Here is a 22,311-nt window from a genome sequence, read left to right as displayed (position 1 = left end):
GGGAACCCGCACATGCAAACTCCACACAGAAAGGCCCACTTCTTCTGAGTCAGGATTCAAACTAGGAACCTTCTAGCTGTGAGGCGACAGTGCTACCCACTGCACCACGCAGCCCTTCTTAAATTTCTGGATAGATTTAGTAGTAGTAGTATTTTTCAAAACGTTCCTCTGCATTTTGACCTTATGTCCACACACAAACGCCGTTTTAGGTCACTGAAGACATTTAACTATAAAAGGATTTTTTTTTAAAAATGTTTACGCTTTACTTACAACAGAGTCCAAAGTCGCGGTAGCAGCAGGCTCAGCAAGGTGACCCAGACGTCCCTCTCCCCAGCAACATTTTCCAGCTCCTCCTCTGGGATTCCAAGGCGTTTCCAGGCCAGTATAATAATATAAAATCCCTCTGCGTCTCCTCCCAGTTGGATGTCCCCGGAAAACCTCCAAAGGGAGGCGCCCAGGAGGCATCCTAACCGGATGCCTGAACCACCTCAACTGGCTCCTTTCGCTTGCTACCGTGACCCGGCCCCGGATAAGCGGAGGATAATGGATGGATGGAGGGTCCAAAGTGCTGTGAATTTAAAACCCTTTTTCCTGTAATCATTCTAAAGTATACATAATTTTATGCATGAAAAATGTTTTTTTGTTTTTTATTCCCCATTATTATAATATGATGTCCACCTGTTGCTCAGATGAAATTGGTATAACATCCAAAGGTCCAAAGCACTGATCTGATCAATACAAGGACAGAGTCATATTTTACTCAGCACTTAGCTTAGATTCTCTCTTATAAACAAAAATGTTTCATTTGTGTTTTATATTGAAGTTAATGGTTTGATAACCTTATAAGTTATGTGAGCAAAGCCATCAGAACTTGTTTCCTTAAAAGTTAAAAAGCTGGTCTCTAAATACACTCGACCTTTAACACAGAAAAGAGTTATATAACGTGATCCAGCGACATAACACTCCATCTATGCGTTGCTCAACATTAAACCACCTTCATAGTTAGAAGTGAGAGCTATATACAGCTTTTAACTGATCGTGAACAATCTACATGATATTAGACTGAAATCTAAGATAGTTGTGGAATCTAATTGCAGTCAGAGTCTTTGAAAAATAATGACTTTTCTTTGAACAATAAAACTTGAGAATGAGCCTCAGAAGGTCATGACAGCGGGATTTCAGAGGCAGATGGAAAATGTCACGGGTTGATCCATCCTTAATAACTCTGAATGTGACATCTGGTTATTGCTCCGCCAAGTGACACACAAGCCTCGCTGTGTTCAAATGATGCTTTCAGCATTTTCAAATGTTGTGCTGTGATGGAAGTTTGTACAGGATCTGATCTCAACACAAGAATGAAGGGATTAATGTTTGTTCTCTGCCTTTATAACAAAAAGTAGTCCCTCCTCAGCAAGTAAATCAACAATGTAATGCTTCCAGGGAACTTATAGTTTGCGTTTCCGTCTACTATATTATAAACTACAATTGGACACAACTTTAAAGCACCACTAGAGACCTCTAGTGGCTGCAAAATTCAGACAAAAACAGCAGCAAAAAATGGGTGCTCTTCCAAAGCTAAATGGTAAAACATGAGAGTGAGAAGAAGAGGAACTGGGGTAAAATCTGATGCATTCACTCTCCATAACCAGCATCCATGTGTACATTGCTATCTAGTTTACACCTAAAATCTTTACAGTTGTCTTCTTGGCTGTTAAGGGCAAAAAACTCAAGTGAATCAAGATTTCTAGAATCTAAACGGAAGCAGAGCTGAAAACAGACAGGACTGTATAAAAAGATGGACGACATGACAGCTCTCCAAACCCTCCCTATCGCCCCCTGCTGACCGGCTCCAGTATAGGTCATAAAGCCCGCCTCCTCCATGTTAACAGATGGGACATGAATCAAACTATAAAATCAAAATACACATCAAATAGATTTTTCTCAAACATGGTTTCTGTCATTATAGTTAGTTCTTATCATGCTGATTTATGTAAAAGTGATAATTTTTCTGATAAGTTTACTTTAGTTATTGACGCCTATCACACCTATCTGACGTATTTTTCATGACTTAAAAGTCAACCTTCAAACACACAGGAATGGAGCCTCCTGAATGTATAACACCTGACATCAACGTCCCACAAGAGCAAGAGGCTAACGGAGCGAGTCCTAATGAGACTAAAGGTTTTACCTAATGTGTCATAGTTTGGGGCTGCACGGTGGTGCAGTGGGCAGCGCTGTTGCCTCACAGCTAGAAGGTTCCTAGTTTGAACCTCTGTTCGGACAAAGTGTGGAGTTTGCATGTTCTCCTCGTGCATGCGTGAGTTCCCTCTGGGCTCTCCGGCTTCCTCCCACGGTCCAAAGACATGCTCGTTAGGTTCACTGGTGACTCTAAAATTGCCTGTAGGTGTGAGCGTGAAAGGTTGTCTGTCTCTGTGTGTCAGCCGTGTGATTGACTGGCAATCAGTCCAGGGTGTAACCCCGCCTCTCCCCTAATGACAGCTGGGATAGGCTCCGGCCCCCCGCGACCCTGAACAGTATAAGCAGTATAGATGACGAATGGATGCATGTCATATTTTGACGCAGTATTTGGAGACTTGTGAATGAGGACAGGTTTCCTTTATAGTGTGTTTTTCCCATTTATCAATTTTATGTCATATTTTTACATGTTTAATGGTGGTATTTAAGAAAGGTGTTATTAACCCATCATTAGAGTGTTAATGCTCTGTACTTATGGAGCACTTTCCAGTCTTCTGACCACTCAAAGCTCCCATTCACACTCTGATAGCAAAGGCCTAAGTGTCAGTCTCCAATCAGGTTTGTTCAGGTCAGGTCAGTTCATTCATACACCGAAAGACTTCTGGATCAATGTGGGGTTCAGTTTCTTGCCCATGGACACTTGTAGACTGTAGCAGTCGGGGCTCGAACCCCCAACCTACCACCAACTCTACCGCTGAGCCACAGTGCACAGTTTGAAGTCCTTCAGTCTAAATCTGAAACAAATCACATTTAACACATCTGATTAACTTTGCATATTTTATGCCAATTTCATTTGTAACTTTCTAAATTACACTTAATAAATGCACCAGCTGACAAACTAAATCAAAGTTGTTCAGTGAAGTTAAAATAAAGCAGAGCAGAGACGGAACACCTGCAGAAGGTATCAAACAGCAGGACAACAAACAATGAGCCTGTGTCTGATGTTTCACTTAAATGACTGTGAAGCCAAATAAAGTAACCGCACGCACACCTGCTGCAGGTTCAGGCGGGTTAGGTTCAAGGAGCCAAAAATAGAGCCGACTTTAACATTTAGAAAAAGCTAGAAAGAGCTGCTTGTGAACGAACAAAAACATTGAACATGAGTCCTAGAATAGCTGCAGGAAGTGACTCCACAAGTCATTTTATGTTCCTGTTTGTTCATGAATAAACCAATGAGATAAAACCTGTTAATTAGTGAGATCAAGACGTGTCTGTAGGTGTTTTTTTCAGCTTCATCCCTTTCATGCCTGTGCTTTCGGTACAGGTCAAGGTTAGCTTAGCTTAGCATAAAGACTGACAGCAGGGGAAAACAGCTCGATGCAAAATTACCAACATGTCAAACAGTGTCAGTGCGATTCATTTGTAAAAGTTCATATTAAAGTTTTACCAGATTTCAAACATACTTTCCTTTTTCTTCAGCGCTGTTACAAATGCAACACACACCAGGCAAGAGTGCAGCAAACTTGTAGCCCATGTAGCCCTCGGGTAAGCGGAGTTAATGTAATTAAGATGTAATCAGTCGTGACTTCATTATGATGTGAGGAGCCCTGTGAAACATCACGACCTCACAGCGGAGGCTTCATTCGTTCACTCACAGCTCCGGGAGAGACACGCGAGCATGACCAGGAATGTAAGTTTCACATGCAACACAAGTGTCACCACGGGAGAAATACGAGTTACTAAAAGGTGCTTATTTTATGTCTTATGTGTTGTGTTGATAAAATGAGCAAGGAGACTGAAGAATTAAATGTAAAACTTTAATGGAGCAGCACGGCTTTGTGGCACAGACCGACTATAGGATCATCTGCAGCTCCTACTAAGCTGTTTTCTTCTGAGCAATTCAACCACAAAACATCAAGAGACAAAATCCCCCCAAAAAGGCGACGAGAGTTTATTCTCTGTGGCTCCTGTGATGCTGTGAAAGGCCGGCACGTTATTCCTCTGACAGCAGAACGCCGGCGGCGCTGCTGCAGGGGAAACATGACTGAACAGTCGAAGAGCGTATGGATGAAATTTAATCCTCGCTCTTCACCTCCTCCAATGTGCAGGCTGATTTACAGACAAGTGCACTCAGCAGTGGTCTGTGAGGAGGCACAGACACACACGACACACTACACAAGCATCTGTCATGACATTCAAACAGCATCTCAGGGTTTTAGTGTCATCCTGCACATTTTAAAGTGACCATGTGGGATTTTATTCCTGTCAGTGAAATGTTTAATACTGCAGTCAGCAGGTCGTGTTTTTTCTCACACTGTTGTTTTGAGGAATGATCGTCTGAAATGTCTCTCGTTAAAAAGAAAATAGAATGTCTGATTGAGAAATCCGACTGGTTTACAAATACTTGGGAACCTCTATTGATTTTAAACTTAGTTTTGAACCCAACACTGACGCTGTTTGTAAAAAGGTCCAGCAGCGGCTGCACTTTTTAAGACAGATGAACTCTTTCAAGGTGTGCAATGTTTGAATGACTTTGTTTGATCAGTTTTAGAGAATCTCTCCTCACATATTGCATTGTGGCTTGGTTTGGTTGTCTCACAATGTCCAGTAAAAACAGGCTAGCTATACTGGTCGAAGTGAGGTGATGGGAGTGCAGCAAGCCCAGCTGCAGGCTCAACAACTCCTTAACTGTCCTGACCACCCACTTCTTGCAGAGACTGATCTCCTTTCCTCTGGGCGCCGTTTCAGAACAAAAGGAAGACGTGCCAGAGCTTCTTTCATCCCCGCTGCCATTGAAAAGCTTGCTATCTTAACTTGCTGTCTTTTATGTCTAATCTGGATTAGATTAGATTAGATTTCATACCTTGATTTCGGGCTGCACTATATATTGTTTAACAACCGCAATTTGCGATGTGTGCACGTGCAATATTCACATCGCAGGACGTGCAGTATTAAAGCAAATTAAGTGAATTACTTTTTTGATGCTCATTGCAAAACGAAAACTCACCTGTTTCTAATTTTTTTATTTTAAAGATAATTTTTTGGCCTTTTGTGCCTTTTTAAGAGGACAGTGGATAGTGTTGGAAACAGGGGAAGAGAGTGGAGATGACACACGGCAAAGGGCCGAGGGCAGGAGTTGAACCCGGAGCCGCTGCAGAGGACTGAAGTCTCTGTACATGGCCACCAACTTAACCGGTAAGCCAAACCAGTGCCCCAGTTTCTCATTTTTAACGACTAATCCACAGGAAAAGTCTGATATCACATTAGTGCAGCTCTTCAACAGAGCACACAGAGAACTGACTGTGCAGCAGAGTCTGTGTGTCACCTGAATGTAAACTGAAAACAAGCACGAAAACTCTCGGGACTACTCTCACATATAAGCCACCCTGTGAAGCCTTGATCATCCTACTGGCGTCATCTGTGACGTCAGCAGCTCTGTTACGCACGGTGGCTCATAAGTGAGAGTATTCCCATTAATAGAGTCACCCCGTCCCGGTGCTGCCTCGGCTACATGAACGGACAGCTCACAGAGCGGACGTGCTGTTTACTTTTAGTGGCTACACCTGCAGCACACACACCGCTGAACTTTGTATGAGTCTGTAACCATGTTTATTTCTGCTGTGAAGTTGAGCATTGAGAATATGGGGCCTAACAGGTGTTGACTCACTTTGGAGCCGGCCTCAAGTGGCCATTAGAGAAAAGGCTGTTGTTGGCGCTCCTGCATTGGCCTTATTTTACATCCCTGGAGGTCGCAGCTTACAATAAACTCATAGCGATTCTTGAAGGGAAACAAAGAGAGAGAACTTTGAAAAGAGAAAGTTTGTGGCACTCAGAGTGACAGAGGATTAGTCACTGAGCAGACACTGACACCGTGAGCCAAAAAATAAAGAAGAATAAAAAGTACACCTGCTTATTGTCTGAGGGAGCTGCCAGCTGTGGGCTCCTCACACACACCTCTGTACTCCTCTGTCTCAGCAGGCCTTTGATCAGGTAATTGCCCCTTCGGCCCCCGGAGTTTGCATCCCCCATATGTCGCTATGGCGACCACCTCTCCAACATCCATCTGTGTGCGCCCTTCACAGCCTTTTTAAGATGGACTTATATGTTATGAGGCGACGAGTGATGGAGGAAAAGGGCAGCGAGGCGCAAAAAGAGGCGACCCAACCACTTCACAGCAACCTTTTTATGACGGCTCGTGTGCGATGACGTTTTTATTCTCTCTCTCTGTGAGTCCGTCTGTTTGCACTTCAGCAACATTCAAGACGTTCTCCCTGTCAGTGTCAGCCTCTGACATGATGAAATGCATTTCTTTATGCAACCATAATGAGGATTTTCTTTGTTACACAGGCGGTCCGGAGATAAAGCAGATCCCTACACGCATGTAAAGAGAGGATCAGAGTGCAGGAGGAGCTCAGGGGACAGATGATGTTTGAAGACGATGTCAGTCGGATGCTGTCTCTTCTGATGCAGGGGATTGAAGACAAACTGAGACAGATTTTAAATTCACATATATAATATTAAGTGCATATTCACCCACAAACATGTTTCCCTTTATTCAAAGTTTAAATATCTCTAACGTTATTAAAACTTTTCCCACTCTTCCTGACAGGATCACATAAAATATTCTGTTTCAGTTCATCTTCATAAAAGCTTAAAGATGTTTACAGAGAGGGGAAAACAATCAAATCAAAGGCTCAGTTTTTATGGCTGCACCTTTCCATCCAATCTAAATATCCATTTACTCTGCATCGGAGATCTATTATCCCAAAATTGAGCCTGACATATTTGATATCTTTAAAATCTCCTTTAAATGTAAATTAAATCCTGCTTATGTGCAAGTCAGGAGTCTGTAAAGATGTCACACCAGGAGGTCGGTGGGGTTGGAGAGGTTGTTTAAGGTAATAGAGCCACATGGGATTCATGATCTGCTGCTGCTGATCCACGCTGGTCTGAAAGCTTCCTCTGGAAATGTGTCTCATGGTGTGCCTTGCTCGAGGGCACTGCATTAGTAGTGCACAGATGTTTGATGCCATCATTTCCATGCAAATCCATGAATAGTAAAGACAAACAAAATCATGGAGAACAGACCAGAAGAAGCTCATAACAATAACAACAATACACATAAAATAAATGATTTCGAGACGAGACAGTGGGTGTGTGGTCGCTGGCTGTTCTTCATTGTCAGTGCAGATGTTAAACGGCCCGTTTCAGTCTTTGAATGAGAACAGATAAGTGACGCTGTCCCGGATAACAGCTTCAGCTAACTGATAGAAGGGGCTTCGATCGTTAACTTTGGATTTCCTAATTGCCACATAAGCAGTATTGAAGCATTTGCACGTGTGCATGGAGCGAAATATGACGTAACTGATGGTGTTTTACCATCTGTAAATCTGATTATTTAATGGTTTCAGATATAAAACTTTAGAAATTAATGAAGAAATTCTCGTCTCTGATGAGCTCAACAAATATTGGTATCACTGTACAACAAGGGTTTATACAGTATACTGGAGTAATGTTTACCTAATGCATCAATCAATGCAAAGAACTTCCTGCTGCTCAGCATTTACAGATAATCAAGACAGAATGACTTTCTGTGATTAGATCACACTTAATAAAACATCAATTAAGGATCAATTCAATTGAACTGGTTTATTATACAGTGCACATTTTGCATCTGGCAATTTCATTACAAACAAAGCTTTTTATTTGTATAAGAACAACTTACTACTAAGTAACTATGCACGCCTTAACTGGTGATCTATAGATGTAGTGATGGTGAGCAACAGGATTTCACAATAGATATTATATTAATGTTAATTGTTAAATGTTAATTTATGCATTTTTTAGGTCAAACATCAATCATCTGCCCGACAGTCCTAAAAACTAGGACAACTGCAGAAGAAAAGCAGCAAATTCTCACATTTGAGAAGCTGCAACAGAATATTGTGACAACTTTTTAGATTCAAAATTGACTTTTTAATTTTGTAATGTGTAATATTCTGAAGTGTGCATTCACTTTTCCCATTCTACTGCTTTTGTTAGAAATCATTCAGTGTGCAGACTTAAAACTGGACTGAAAATCATGACTTCTGATTTATTTTTTTGAAAAAGTATATCTTTATTGAACATGACAGAACAGGAGGAGGAACACGGAGCTTCAGTCGAACGATCACAGCTTTATCTATGCATAGGCTACAGACATGTCAGGGAATATTTCAATACTGGTACCGATGGTGATGATCGAAAGAAATCATTATGATCCATTTCAGTTCAGCGTCATTCTATAGCAGAACAATCTTTTGTGCCACTTTTAAAGGCTGTTTAGGTTTCAGGTGTCTATTTTTCACTTGGATAATTATTTTTAAGGTCTGCAGAAATGACACTTTATAATTTTCTTGAAGGCGCTCTGGAAGTCTTTGTTGAAGTACGCGTAAATGATGGGGTTCAGTAAAGAGTTGGAGTAACCCAACCAGTTAATGACATCCTCCAGCGCGCGGGGCATGTAGCACGACTCCTGGCAGAAAGGCATGACCAGGGCGACAATGAAGAAGGGCAGCCAGCAGAGGATGAAGGTGCCCATGATGATGCCCAGAGTCTTCACCGTCTTGCGCTCCCGTGCCAGGGCGATCTTCCTCTTCGCCTCGGTGGCCTTCTCGTGCCTGTTCTCGAACAGCGGCACCGAGCTCGGCGTGTTGGGCAGCGGCAGGTTGCCTTTGGAGTTGCTGTGAACTTCGATGATCTCCAGAGACTCGCCGTCCTCCGCGTGTTTCACCGCGCCGTTGACGCTCGGCAGCGGCCGGGGCTCCACGCTCCTTTTCCAGGACTTACCCTGTGCGTCTCCCGGAGTCTTTTTGTGGAACAGGGCGGGAGAAAGTGCCAAACAAGAGTCGGTCACTTTCTTTTTCTCCGTTTTACGCACAGTCCTCCTGATCCGGAACCGGGCCGCTTTGAATATCCGCCCGTATAAAACCAGCATCAAAGTCAACGGGATGTAAAAAGCCCCAAAGGTTGAGTATATTGTGTACCAAGGGTCTTGTCTGATCTTACATTGCTTGGGATTCGCCCTGTCCTCTGCCATGCTGCTGGGCTGCGAGCGCATGATCAACATCGGTGGCACTGAAATGGAGAATCCGACAAGCCAGGTGACGCTGATGAGGACCGCGGCTCTCCTCGGCGTCCTCTTCTTCATGTATTCGATGGGTTCGGTTATCGCCCAGTATCTGTCCAGGGCGATGGCGCATAGGTGCAGGATAGACGACGTGCAGCACAACACATCCAGAGAGATGAAGATGTCGCACGGGATCTGCCCAAGTGTCCACCGGTTTAAGACCTGATAAAGCGCCGCCATGGGCAGCACCAGCACGGACACCATCAGGTCTGTGACAGCCAGAGAACCGATCAGGTAGTTGGCAACATTCTGGAGAGAGCGCTCCAAGGCGATAGCTGCGACCACGCACGCGTTCCCAAAAATTGCGCACAGGATTAGCGCGCCGAGCAGGAAGGATGTGACCAACTGGTAACTCAGCTTCACCTCCTCTTCTTCAGGTTCGAGGGTTTTGATGGAATAGTTTTGAAACTGAAACCAATCTGTCGTGTTGTTTGTGCCCTCCATTGTTGGTAAACTCGAAGTGTTTGGAGAGCTTCCGTTACTTTGTGGAGAGCCCGGTGCGTCTCACACCGCCGCACCTCGAAGAGCGCATAGTGGACTGTTGGACTGTGTAGCGCAGCGCAGAGGGTCTGAACTGCGAGTGTCGGCTGCTGAGGGCGAATGATGCCGCGTATTTATACCAGTGATGGAAAATGCGTCATTTGTCAGTGGGGATGTAACATAGTCTGGCTGTTTGTCTGTTTAATCGGCAGATTATGCGGTGAAGCTGTGGGAGTAATTGAATAAACATTAACGAACGTGTTATATTTTTTATATTATTTATCTGAAGATGGCCAGTCAAACTAATTTACAGATATTATTCTAATCTAGAATCTAATCGATTCTTATCTAATCTTTCTTGAAACAAGTGGATTTTTTCCTTTTCGGTGAGAAAAGCAATTTATCTGTATGAAATGCAGCTTTAAAAATATTAAAATTGCACTATTTGAGTCGTAATTTATTGATGTCAGCGAACATACCTGTATTTTATTCAAAAAAAGAAACTGTATACAAATTTTATTTTATTATGATTATCATGTTTAATGTAATTAAAATATACAATGTTAACGTTTTAGGCAGTTGCTGTATTTAAATTACAGCAGAGACATTTTCCTCGTTACATACAGTCAAGGGGCTATAGTGTAAAATCGAATTAAAATAGGCTAGAGCAGTTAACCTAATCTAATGACAGTATCTTATTCGTAGAAACAGTTACAGTTAACACTGTTTGCTGTATTGCACACTCACGATAATGGTGTCGAAGTCTAAGAAAAAGTCACATCAAAGCTGTAAAAGGCAGCAACAGTTCATGTTGCGCGTTATTTATTTAAAAGTACAATAAAAGGTCTTACAGTAAACTTTCTATTAATCAGTAGACAGAAGTGAGGCTTAATTGTCTTCTGTTTTCAGCACCTGGGTCAGCGCTCTGGGAGCGCCATGTGTGACACTGCCACCTGGCGTTGGTCCACTTTCACAGCAATTTCAAAATAATCATTTTAACACTGACAGTGGAAAAAAGAAGGACGGCGATGTTTAATTATCGATGAAATTTAATTTCTAAATAATCATAATACTGAAATAAATAGTTAGGAATATACAGCAACGATTTTTTTTATAAACTAGAAAAATATTGTCATATGAAAAAAAAGAATCAAACCTTTACTGTTCTCTGTAACTGTCAGTTTTATTTTTTCTTTTCTCTGCAATATATGTATCCGTCATATATGGCAATTTTCTACGTGGGGGACCTCGGTGCTTGAGGCTATTTGCTAACTTTGCCCGCTTGGCAGTTTAGTTTGAATAAATAGGTTTTGTCTTATCTTTCCATTTGCAACTGAAGGCACATCTTACCGACATTTTAAGGATAAATCAACACCCTAATTTAATTATTTCAAGATTAACATATTTCATAATTTAGATCAATAGATTTATGCAAAAAAAAAAAAATAGATACATTAAGTGTTTTTCCCCATTATTTATTTAGGTCAGACCAGGAAGGTACACCAGATTATGTCAATAAAGTATGGTAGCCTATTATTTTTGGCCTCCTGTTTTAATATAATTAAACTGATTTTTTCCCCTGTATATATGGTTTCTTTTTTTCTCTTCCGATGTCACCGCGACCCGGCCCGAAATAAGCGGAAGAAAATGGATGGATTTTCCGTAATCGCTTTTTCTGGCTCAGCTAACTGCCGCTATCGGCCGCAGCTCAAAGGCTGAGGATATTTGGCCTATTAGACTTTCCGTAGAGTCCCAATTTATGTGACGTCACGGCCTTGCTTAAAACGAGAAGGGTGCTTAACTTTTTTGATTTGTGCACAGGATATATTCGATATCACGACACAAACAGTCTTCCCAGCTATCAGGTACGCGAGTCTACACAATTACAATGTTATGTCGTGAATGTCATAATCTAGTGAGTGTTGTATTTCATGGAAAACGCCTCAAGAGAGCCTGTTAGACGTTTGTTTTCATTTCCCCCGTGTTAGCTCTACTGTTAGCTACAAACTGCTCATGCTGAAAAAACAGTACTGATAAACTAGCAGTTGTAGTTCAACCAGAGTGACAGAGATAGATCAACACCGACATTTTTATGTTCAATTCATTGCTTTACAGCGAAGTGTCAACTCGCTTTAGTGCATGGTATTAAACATACCGGTAAAAACATTGTGGACAGCCTTTATACTTTTGGTCTGGGGCTGTTTTTCATGGTGTGAGACCCGGGGTTATGCAACGGAATAACACAAGAATTTAGACGTTAGTCATTTTCAATTTCATCTAGCTGTTACAAAATGACAATGCACCCTCCCAGTGCATTATCTCAGGAAAGTGTGCAAGAACTTGACTGGCATCAGAAGCTCTGGGATGAAGTGTCCTGGCCTTATCAGCCAAGATCATTGACCGACCTAATTTATGTTCTTCTTGTGGCTGAATGGGAGCAAATCCCTGCAGTCACTTTACACAATCTTGTTGGAGGCCTGATACCAGTAGAGGACTGTTTAAAGATCACTTGTTCAAAGGTATACCTCATACATTCTTCACCTATAACTTGAGATAATTTACACAGGGAGACACAACAGACGGATGTTTACCACATGCTTAAATCCTGTATTGTCTTTAAAGGTGTATTCAGAAATGCACAGTAATTAACAATCTATAGCATTTAGGGATGCACGGTATTGGATTTTTTGTCGATATCCGATGTGCTCATATTTTCCAACCTTTTTTGCAGATTGCCCATTTCGATACCTATATATTAGGCACATGTTTTTCCACCTAATTGCAGAGAACATTAAGTCCCCCTGTAGTGGAACTGATATCATGCCTACTCTTATTGTAGTGGCCCATTGGCAGATGCAGAAATAAAATAATACAGTGCTTTTTAAATGTACACATTCAACAATATAAGAACTACTTAAACTTAGATAATGTCGTATTTATTTGTATGTAACATTTTCTTTTCATTTTTAGGGAATCAACGAGCATTTCGGCATAATTAAAGCGTTGTTTTATCTGTGGAAAATATCGCCAGAAAAATGACATACCTGCCGATGTCGATATGTCATTTTCAAGCCATAATCTGCAGATACCGACAACATGCTGATAATATCGTGCATCCCTAATAGCATTAGTTACTACATCCAAAATCTACTGTTGGCACAGTTTGACACTTATCGAGGTAAATCTTTTTCTCTTGAATTTCTGCTCTGCTCGTGCAGGTAATAGATGTACATAAGCTATTTTTGGTCACACAGGGCGTACCGACAAAGGCAGTCACACAAAATCAAACATCCTGTATTAAACTGTATCTGGACTCTGTGACTGTGCTGTAACACCCCTAGTATTTCCTTTATTTGCATTCACTCAACAAGATAATTTCCCCCTCTGAACCCTAAAGAGGTTGACTCTAAAATAGCTGCATCATTATAATGTCCTCCTACAGGGTACAGCATCAGGTTACGTCTTCTGTAAATAAGTGGCTCACTGCAACCGCTTCTCCTACACCTGACTTACTGTGTGTTTTAGTTTTCCGTCAGCTCTGCATTCAAACTAAAGCTGAAGCTTAAATAAGAAAAAGTAAGTGTTATCCAGAGTGTGTGTCAGTGTAAGTTTGGTTTCTGTTGCATGTCTTGACTTTCATCATCATCAACAGCCGGGCTACTAACTTGTTTCAGAGCCTGAAGAGAGAGAGCCATGCTCCGCTGCAAGAAGTGTCGGAAGGGCATCATCGAGGCAACTTGTCTTTCAGTGGTTGGTGAAGTTTTTGTGAATTTGAGTTCTGTCTTCTGATAACTCCAACTTCTTACCTGCATTGTCTTTTCTTCACTGAGTATTTATACTTGTGAGGAATTGCTGACTCTGATTGATTTTTCAAGTCACTAAGAAATGAATTACAAATGATCTTTGAAAGTGTTTCAGACATTCAGATGTGGGAATCTGTAGACTAAATGATAATCAATTAATCCCCACAACAATTTATGTTTATGTGATAATAAAAATTGTTGTTTAATATAAAAGCTCATAGTTAATAAAGTTGTTTATGTACACCAGGGTTTGTTTCGCAGTCATTAAAACACATTTGCTCATCAGGGTCTGATGTGAACTGTCCTGGTTGTTTGTGTGTCCTTATGTTGAAGCAGGATGAGGACACAGATGAAAGCTCAGCAGCTGTTTGCAGTATTTGGCACGTCAACGTTGACACGCTGCCAGAGTGGATCCTGACCTCAGTTAACCAGGTAAGTGTGTCACCCAAGGAATAAAGTGTGTTCATTATGTAATGATTGTTTTTGTTTCTTAATTTTTTCTTAATTAGTTTTGTATAAACTGTGATGTTAAAAATTTTATGTTATTATATTAAAGCTAAGTTTAAAGAGCAGCTCCAGTCATGTTTTAAGACATAAAAGGCATCTCCTCCTTCTCCCTCATGAACCATTCCCGACTTCTTACTTCTTACAGCCGAAAACAAAACAAAGCTTGAAATGTAGTAATTAGTAGTTACGTTAACGTTAGTACTCAGTAGTAAGTTTGCAAAAATTACGATGAAAGTTACAGCTGGCTGACGCATCGCCGAAGTGGTTGCCATAGGTTGCACACAATGATATGCATAGCGCCCCCCCGTCCATCAACGGGATTGGCTCCTTAGGTTTGTGACGTCTCAAACCTGCCAGTCTGAAAACGTGTTGTTCAGCCTGTCCTTGGTACACTGCAGTTTAAAAGCAGACAGGCCCAGACATGGAGATGACTGCTTATGCTGTCCCTGATATGTCTTGTAGCTCATGAAGAACACCACATGAGATCTTTTAACCCTGTTTTTTAATTTGAGGACTTACTATTTATTTCTGCTTTAGTATCAAATTAAACTGAGAATATTTATTTTTTAACTTCTTGGCAGACGGGCAAGAAATTCACCATGTGCATGTGATGATGACTGTTGCAATAAATCCAGTACGTTTCTTTCTGTGTAGGCCCAGTGGACTGTAGGAAAACTGAACTGCCAGTACTGTTCAGCTCGTTTGGGCGGCTTCAACTTCATTAACCGCATTGAGTGTCCCTGTGGCCGGGACGCTACTGTACACCTGAACAAAAGCCGCGTGGATCGTGACCACAAACACTGCGTCCTCATTGTCCAGCCGCGGAGGACGAGGCCTGAGAGGGGACACGCTGGTCTGCTGACTGACGTCGCTCAGAGCAGAGAGCAGAGGCCTGAAATGAGCAGGACTGCACTGGAGAGTTTGCAGCTTAACTGTGCGGCGGTCGTGTCGCACAGCAGCCCTGCAGTGGCCACTAACTCGCTGACAGGCAGTGAAAACACCCACTCCTTTTCCTTCAGTCCTCTGTACTGCATCTCTCACAGGAGACGGTGCAGTGTGGAGGACGATGCCGCCATCACATCGTCATGTTTTTGCCCTGCTGGCCCTTTGCACAAGTCCGCTGTGGAGATGATGAGTGCAGAGATGGATGAGTCTTCACGGTCACCCGTCTCGTATCCAATGAGTCAGCAGTTTGACTCTAATGGAGAAGCCTCTGTCAACGCTGTCGCCTGCCATTCATTTTTTTCTGGAAGGACAGGGTCACCTCTGGATCGGCAGCTGCTGCAAACTGAGGAGGACGTCGAGTCTTCTCCAGAGACCATGACGGTCCAGGAGGAGGTTTCTGACGCAGCCCTGTTCCTCAGAGGGAGATCCATCTCTGACAGCGTAGCAGAACAGGACCAGGAAGTGGTGGTATGTAGCTGGAAGATCAATTATTTATTTCCCGTTTTGTATTATTTGATAACCTTTGATATTAAAGTGACCATATGCATCCTCAACTAGTTACTTATAAGAATACATCTTGCACACTGGCCCCCTTTAAGCCATTATATAGCACTATCTGATGTCTTATTCTGCATGACTATATTCTACAATTACTAGGTCATTAACTAAGTTTCAAGTTTTAGTTCTGGTCATAGTTCAGTTACCCTCTAATTACTGGTTGTTGATAGTAAGTTATTAATTTGTTAATTTAAGTTCTTTATATGCTTTCCTCAGTATGTGCCGTGTAAGAACCAAAGTACTGAGCAAAGCACAAAGCAGATTGTATGCACAACATAGTTCTTACTTACTATCAACAAGCAGTGATTAGTAATTATTGCCAGTATGCTACTAATACATATGTTTAAAAGCAACTATTCCAAGGTATTTAATATGTGTACTTTTAAGTGTTATTATTTTCATGTTATTAAAGTGCTAACCACAAAATCTCAGTTTCATTCTCTTTGACGGCACCTGTGGCGATAAACAGTAATTGCAGGAGCACACTTCCCAGATATCCAGACACTGTTGCATGTGTGACGTACACGGTTGGCTCCGGTTGTAACTCTTAATTTTCCTCGCTGACGGTCGCTTTCCTTTTCAGACTGTTTGCTTCATCTGAGCGTCAAATTTGTTTCTTTTTCTTTGGATTTTAACGTATTGTTGAAGTTGTATCTGTAGTCATCCATCTTTTCTTTGTTTGTTCAGCCATAGTAGATTACTGTTTACTCACAACACACGTTTAGCTCCGCCTTCCCTCTCTGGCAGACCAACCACTGCTGGCTGATGGAAAACGCGTCACTAACTGGGCGCTGCTTGTGATTCTTTCCACGAAAGTCGCCGCAGACACCCAGTCCGTAATACTGCAAATACAAAGGCTTTCATCAGTGGGCCATAGGCTCAGTCACCGTTGTGTTACCTCATTCAGCGATAGATCGAGACTTAACAGACATTTATTTACATGAAAGTCTTCAAGATTAGACAGGAGTACACCGGCAACTCACTTGTTCTGCAGGGTAAAATTATTGTGTTTGTCAATGGAGTCTGGTGGCTTTGAAGAAAATAAATGCAACAGCGTTTCCTGGAAAAAGGAACTTACCTTCAGAAAAAGGTCTCTCACTCATGCAGCCAACATATTAGTCTTAAAGACCCCAAAATATGGGACATAAAAAACCAAACAAAATAAACAGAATTCTCCTTAATCGTTCTCTCATCTTCTCACTGTTGAATTAGTGACTATGATTGGGATAATATGTGTGTCATTTTCAGCCTCGAGCTTTTATGGCCTCCCCTGACTCGATCAGGCTGAGCAAAAGAGAGAAAAACCGCCTGAAGAGTCTCCGGAGGAAACAGAGGAGGAGAGAGCGATGGCTGCACAGTCAGCAGGAGCAGGTGACAGACTGACATCTTACTCTGACATCGTGGGTGTATGCAGGGTTTAATTCAAAGTTACTACCACTGAACAGAAAAGAAGATCACATAAAATGTATGTGGTTGTTGAATGTGTGTGTTCCCAGGCTGACACTGTGAGTGGTTCACTGCTGGACAGCGAGGAGGAGGACAGAGAGGGCCTCACCTGTGCCGTGTGCCTCGACGTCTACTTCAGCCCCCACAGCTGTCAGCCCTGCGGCCACATCTTCTGTGAGCAGTGTCTGCGCACAATCGCCAAGAACAGACAGACGAACACGCCCTGCCCACTGTGCCGCACCCTCATCTCACAGACCAACTTTCATAAAGGTGACAAGGAGATTTATTTATGGACAGTAGCTTTATTCAGATTATGGTGAACTGCTTTTATTATTCACCAACTGATATAATTTTAGAGTCGGCTTATTAGTGTTTCTTTTGGTAAATTGCTTTTGAAAGAGATCATTTCAATTTAGTAAAAAAAAAAGCAATCAGGTACTTTCAGTGACGTACAGTAAGCACCTCACAGTCCTCGATGCAGCGGCCCCAGGTTTGACTCTGACCCTCAGCCCGTTGCTGCATGCCATCCCCACTCTCTCTTCCCTAATGTCAGGCTCTGTCCACTGTCCTGTCCAATAAAGCCAAAGGCCAAAAAAATGAGTGCTTTACAAAGGCAGCAAAATGAAACAAACAAGTTGTAAAATTATCAGGTTTTGAAAATACTTGCAATACATTGTAGGCAAAAACAGAAATACAAAAACAATTTTAAAAGAAGAAACAGAAAATTAAAAGAAATAGAAGATCAAGGGATGGAAAAAAACCATCATGTTTATCATTAATTCCCTTGATAGAAATGACGTACAGTAATTTTGTTGTCAACAAACTGATTAAATACTGACTGAAAGTTTTGTCCCTGTTCCTCTTCAGAGCTGAACCAAACAGCGAAGACCTTCTTCCCCAAAGTGTACTACTCCCGCAAGCAGAGCTTCCAGAGCGCTCCGTGTGCTAAATGGCCTCTGCCCAGCTGTCGCAAACGCTTCCGGACCTTCTGGGGTGAGAAAGTTTATCTGTTTTAGAATATTTTATTGTTTTTATATTTTAAGTATTTAGATCGTAATCTTTTGATGTTGAAAACTCTGGCTAATCTGAGTAACATTGATGCTGTTTCTGAAAAGAGATGGTTCAGTTTATCTTGAGATTTTGTAAAGAAATATATATGTGTCTGTATGACTGACCTCATTTTCACCCTTTCTAAATCTCCTGACAAGTTTAGTGAGAAAACAGATATTTTTTTGCTACTTTTCCTACAATTTAGTGGTAATAATGAACTTTATTTTTACAGCAGCTGACTGTTCCCTCCACCCTAGGGCTTTACAAACAATAAGACAACACGAAAATTGCCTTTAATTACAATTTGTACTTTTATCTCTGACTTCAGGGGATCGTAGACATGCAGAGGTGGAAGGGAGACGCTGGCACTTCGTCCAAGGAGGTTTCACTCTGGGGGCTTTGGACCTCACAGACATGCGCGGCTGGCTCTTTGACATCGGCCTCGTCATCGTCTACATCCACTCGGTCAACTGGATCCTGGTTTTGCTGCTGCTTGGTTTCCTCATGTACTACTTCTTCTTTTGAGACCCTGAGGAGCAGTGAAGAGTTTGCAGTGCAGGTGTATTTGTCTTTTCTTCCTTGAGAGAGTTCATCTGTGTTTTTGTGGTTTAACAAGTTGGACCTGTTATTTCAGGAGCAGGAAACAAAATATTTGCAGGTTTGAAAATTGCCAAAATGTTTGGAAAAGTTAAAAATAATTCAGAGTAATTATTAAAAACTAACTTTATAAATATATGTGAAATGATTTAAACCTCTTTCTTGCTTGTGTTATAGTAGCTGTCTGGACGATTTAGTTGTATCTAACGGAAAGGTTGAAAGATTAAAACCAACAACAAACCGCTGCCCAAACCCCGAATCGGGTTTAAGCTGCAGTGGCTGCACAAGGGATGCTTTTCAGCCAGTGTTAGGTTTGTCCAGTCTGGACTACAATAAAAACATAACACATAAACAGAAAGCACTTTTTAAACTCTTGTTTTTTAAGGTGCTAAATAAATAAAGTTATTATTATTATAACTGTGCACCATGCTGGACCCACTCAGCAACAAAAACACAACAATTCTAATTTTCAGGTGATAAAACAATGAGCAAATATAATACTCCCATCTTACTCACTGGACCTTTCAATAAACCATGATATGAGTGCAATAATACACCGGGAGGTGTTCTGATATACTGAAATAATGGACAGGATTTTGACACTGCCTGAAGCAGAGTTGCCTTTCTTCATTCATTCTCATCAGGAGGACTTCATCAAAAGCTTAGAGTTTTGTTTTTGGTACAATTAAGTAACAAGGAAAGTGTTTTAAACACAGAAAAAGAAATGAAAATAAAACCACTTCTGTGTCTGAACGTTTACGAAGCGCTAACGCCAGAGCAGCTAGCGTGGCCTTGTTTATAAGATTTAATGTAAAGATTAAACAAGTTAGATACAGCTCCGGAAAAAAACAAGAGACCACTGCAAAAATGTGTTTTTCTCTTTTTCTTCTATTTAAAGGTTTGTGTTTGTGTTTTATTGTAAACAACATCTCTCTACTTCCAAATCAAATATTCTCTTTGAGGTCTTTCAGTTGCAGAAAATGACGACTGGTTCGGATAAAAAGATGCAAAAAAAATTTTCAGAGCTCGAATAATGCAAAGAAAACAAGTTCATGTTCATGTTTAAACACCAGAATATTAATGTTTTGACTCAGGAAGAGTTCACAGATCAATATTTGGTGGAATAACCTCCCTGCATGCTCTCCACCAGTCTGTCACAGCGCTGCTGGGTGACGTTAGGCCGCTCTTGGAGCAGCTCGTCTTTGTTCGATGGCTTGTGTCCATCTTCCTCTTGATCACATTCAGGAGGTTTTAATGGGGTTCACATCTGGATCGGGTTGGCCATGACATGTAGAGAGAGATGCTGATTTAAGGAACACTTGGAGTGGGCTCTTATTTTTTTAGAGCTGTAAAGTTAGTTGGATGTAGCAGTGCCGAGGGTTTTTTTTTAACCTTCTTTTACAAAGCCAGGCTAACAGCTACCCCTGTTTTTAGTTTTACCGTTTAACCTCGTCCTGACACTGGCTCAGTACTAAATGCACAGACATGAGATTGATGATGATGATTCTCATCAAACCAAAAATAATTATTGTTTCCTAAAATATTTGATTATTTTTTAAATGCGTCACAGGCAGGATGTAGCAGACAAACTGGGGTTTTACTGAAAAATGAGGGTGAATTTTTTTGTGACGTTGTGTCATTGATCCCTTGTAGTTTTACTCGAGTGTAACAGGACAAAGTTTAGTCTAGTATAGTAAGTCTAGTGTTTTTGTTGAGTGGTGATCAATGACGTTTTGAAGATTTGTGGTGAAATTTGAGGTTTTGCTTCATCGTGCACATGTTGGTTTATGTACAGATCAGAGGGATGATCAGGAACCAGATGAGACTGCTGTAGTAGAAAAGTTTTACAAATGGATTCACATACCCATTTCAGTGTGGTGCCTTTGCTTAGTCTGTGCCTTCAGTCAACTAGTAATCAAGGAATCAAGCAGTTTTATCTCTCAAGCTAAAAATAAACGGCATTCGTATGAAGCCAGAAAGAAAAAACAGAGCTTTTAGTTGATACTTATGATTCTTTATTTAAAGAAAGGACTTACAGAAGAAAAAAAAAAGAATTAATATTGTTAAAAGTGTTTAGTGTCTTCCAAAAAAGTATTATTGAAGCTGTGCCAAATGTCGCGATCCTATTATGTGTTTTGATTTTGATGAGAGGGAATTTAACAGCAAGAAGAAGTCCACTGCATCTGTTTGAAGTGTATATTTGGAAAACAGAAACATTTTGGTATGAAAATAGTTTATGAATAAAAACCTGAATCTAAATGATATTTTTCCTTTTTTTCTCCAGTACATTTTTAAAATGACTTCTCACTGTGTTTCTCTCTCTCTCTGTGTGTGAAAGATTAGGGTCATTTTGTTCACAAAATACTGAAAAACAACAGCGTTTCTTCATTTGTTCAAAAACATTATATTGTGTGCCAAAGTCAGACCTAAGGTGATTACTATTTTATTAAAGATTATTTTTATGTCTTTTTGCTTTTATTTGACAGGCTAGATGAAGAGAGGCAGGAAATGTAGGGCGGAGAGAATGGGGGATGACATGCACCAAATGATCGGCAGACAAATGATCGCAGAGGACTGTAGCCTCTGTACACGGGGCGCCTGCTCTACCGACCGAGTGATTATTTTATAGTGCTACAAAAAGCAAAGTATGGTGAATAGACATAAAACACTGTGATGTCACATGTGCAAATACATACTGGATCATATGATGTGTGTTGTCCTAATGGTGAGTCCCATTTCTCCTTAAGGTTTTAATGTTTAGGTTTAAGGGTGGAGATTGGAATTGGGCCATAATGTACGGTGGCCAATAAGTGCCAACATGCTGCAACACCCAAAATGATTTCCATCAGGAGAAGCAGGCTACAGATTTATAAATGGTGCAAATTCAAAAACAAATGCAAAAGTCCCGTACAAGTGCAACGACAGGTACACGCTGCAAATGGGAAAAAACAAACAAAAAAAGGTGCTGCAAAAAGCCAAAACAAATGCGTTAACAGGAAATGCACTTTAAATGTAAGTGATACAAAGTGATACAAAGTGATAAACCCTTCCTCCATAAAAAAGGACTCAAATTTTGACTTTTTTTGCACATGTAGGCCTATAAGTGTTTTGTATGTTTGCGAGTTTTTTTACTTTTCATCATTTATGTATTTGCATGTGTTTGTGCTTTTGCAGCACGTTTTTTTCATTGGCAGGACTTTTCTGTCATTGCAATTCTTTTCAACTTTTGTGTTTGTTTTTTGAATTTGCATCTTTTCAATATTATAATTTTATATATCTTTTATAATATATAAAGTTTCGCGCCCCTTGTGGGCCTCCGTAATTATGTCAGCGTTTCATGCGTGCCAGCTAGTTTTAAGTTTTGCCCCCTAGTGGCCAAAGGAATGCATGCAGTATTTATTATAAGTTCAAAGAAGCACACTAGTCACGTTAAATCCTTGCCCCTGCAGTAAACACAAATTCATTTTGTTTAATGATGCCTTAAATACAATAAAATTTGCCTTCTGGCGCTTTAAATTTCCCCCATAATTCAGTCGGATAATATAAATTCATACTAAAGTG

At 41.0% G+C, this 22,311-nt stretch overlaps 2 protein-coding genes across 5 annotated transcripts; one reads left to right on the top strand and one right to left on the bottom strand.

Annotated features, from left to right (window-relative positions):
* Positions 1-8,529: 8,529 nt before the first annotated feature.
* Positions 8,530-9,808, bottom strand: htr1ab (5-hydroxytryptamine (serotonin) receptor 1A b). Its single transcript, XM_069677286.1, has one exon. It carries the CDS (start codon positions 9,806-9,808, stop codon positions 8,558-8,560), a length of 1,251 nt encoding a protein of 416 aa, XP_069533387.1. The 3' UTR covers positions 8,530-8,557.
* A 1,821-nt stretch (positions 9,809-11,629) lies between these two features.
* On the top strand, positions 11,630-21,305 carry rnf180b (ring finger protein 180b). 4 transcript variants are annotated; one of them, XM_069677253.1, is made up of 9 exons: positions 11,630-11,709; positions 13,497-13,594; positions 13,981-14,079; positions 14,809-15,567; positions 16,906-17,028; positions 17,154-17,373; positions 17,971-18,096; positions 18,482-18,712; positions 21,237-21,305. In XM_069677253.1, the coding sequence occupies exons 2-8, from the start codon at positions 13,538-13,540 to the stop codon at positions 18,676-18,678; spliced, it is 1,581 nt and encodes a 526-aa protein (XP_069533354.1). In that variant the 5' UTR covers positions 11,630-11,709; positions 13,497-13,537; the 3' UTR covers positions 18,679-18,712; positions 21,237-21,305. The 4 variants fall into 4 exon arrangements, with proteins under 4 accessions (XP_069533354.1, XP_069533357.1, XP_069533353.1 ...); XM_069677256.1 differs by lacking the exon at positions 21,237-21,305 and having other exon boundaries at positions 13,519-13,594; positions 18,482-19,652; XM_069677252.1 differs by lacking the exon at positions 21,237-21,305 and having other exon boundaries at positions 18,482-19,652.
* The last annotated feature ends 1,006 nt before the right edge of the window (positions 21,306-22,311 follow it).

Source organism: Semicossyphus pulcher, unplaced genomic scaffold (genome assembly GCF_022749685.1).
Source record: "Semicossyphus pulcher isolate SPU_LCO1_2020_fin unplaced genomic scaffold, fSemPul1.0.p SCAF_28, whole genome shotgun sequence".
Classification (NCBI taxonomy): Eukaryota; Metazoa; Chordata; class Actinopteri; order Labriformes; family Labridae; genus Semicossyphus; species Semicossyphus pulcher.
Note: the sequence above shows the minus strand (reverse complement) of the source record. Positions and strands in the feature narration are given on the sequence as shown.

Coding starts and splice junctions, on each gene's coding strand:
- htr1ab (XM_069677286.1), bottom strand. CDS start 9,808: ATGGAGGGCACAAACAACACGACAGATTGGTTTCAGTTTCAAAACTAT.
- rnf180b (XM_069677253.1), top strand. CDS start 13,538: ATGCTCCGCTGCAAGAAGTGTCGGAAGGGCATCATCGAGGCAACTTGT. Junction 13,595..13,980: donor AGGCAACTTGTCTTTCAGTG/GTTGGTGAAGTT, acceptor CTTATGTTGAAG/CAGGATGAGGACACAGATGA. Junction 15,568..16,905: donor AACAGGACCAGGAAGTGGTG/GTATGTAGCTGG, acceptor TGTCATTTTCAG/CCTCGAGCTTTTATGGCCTC.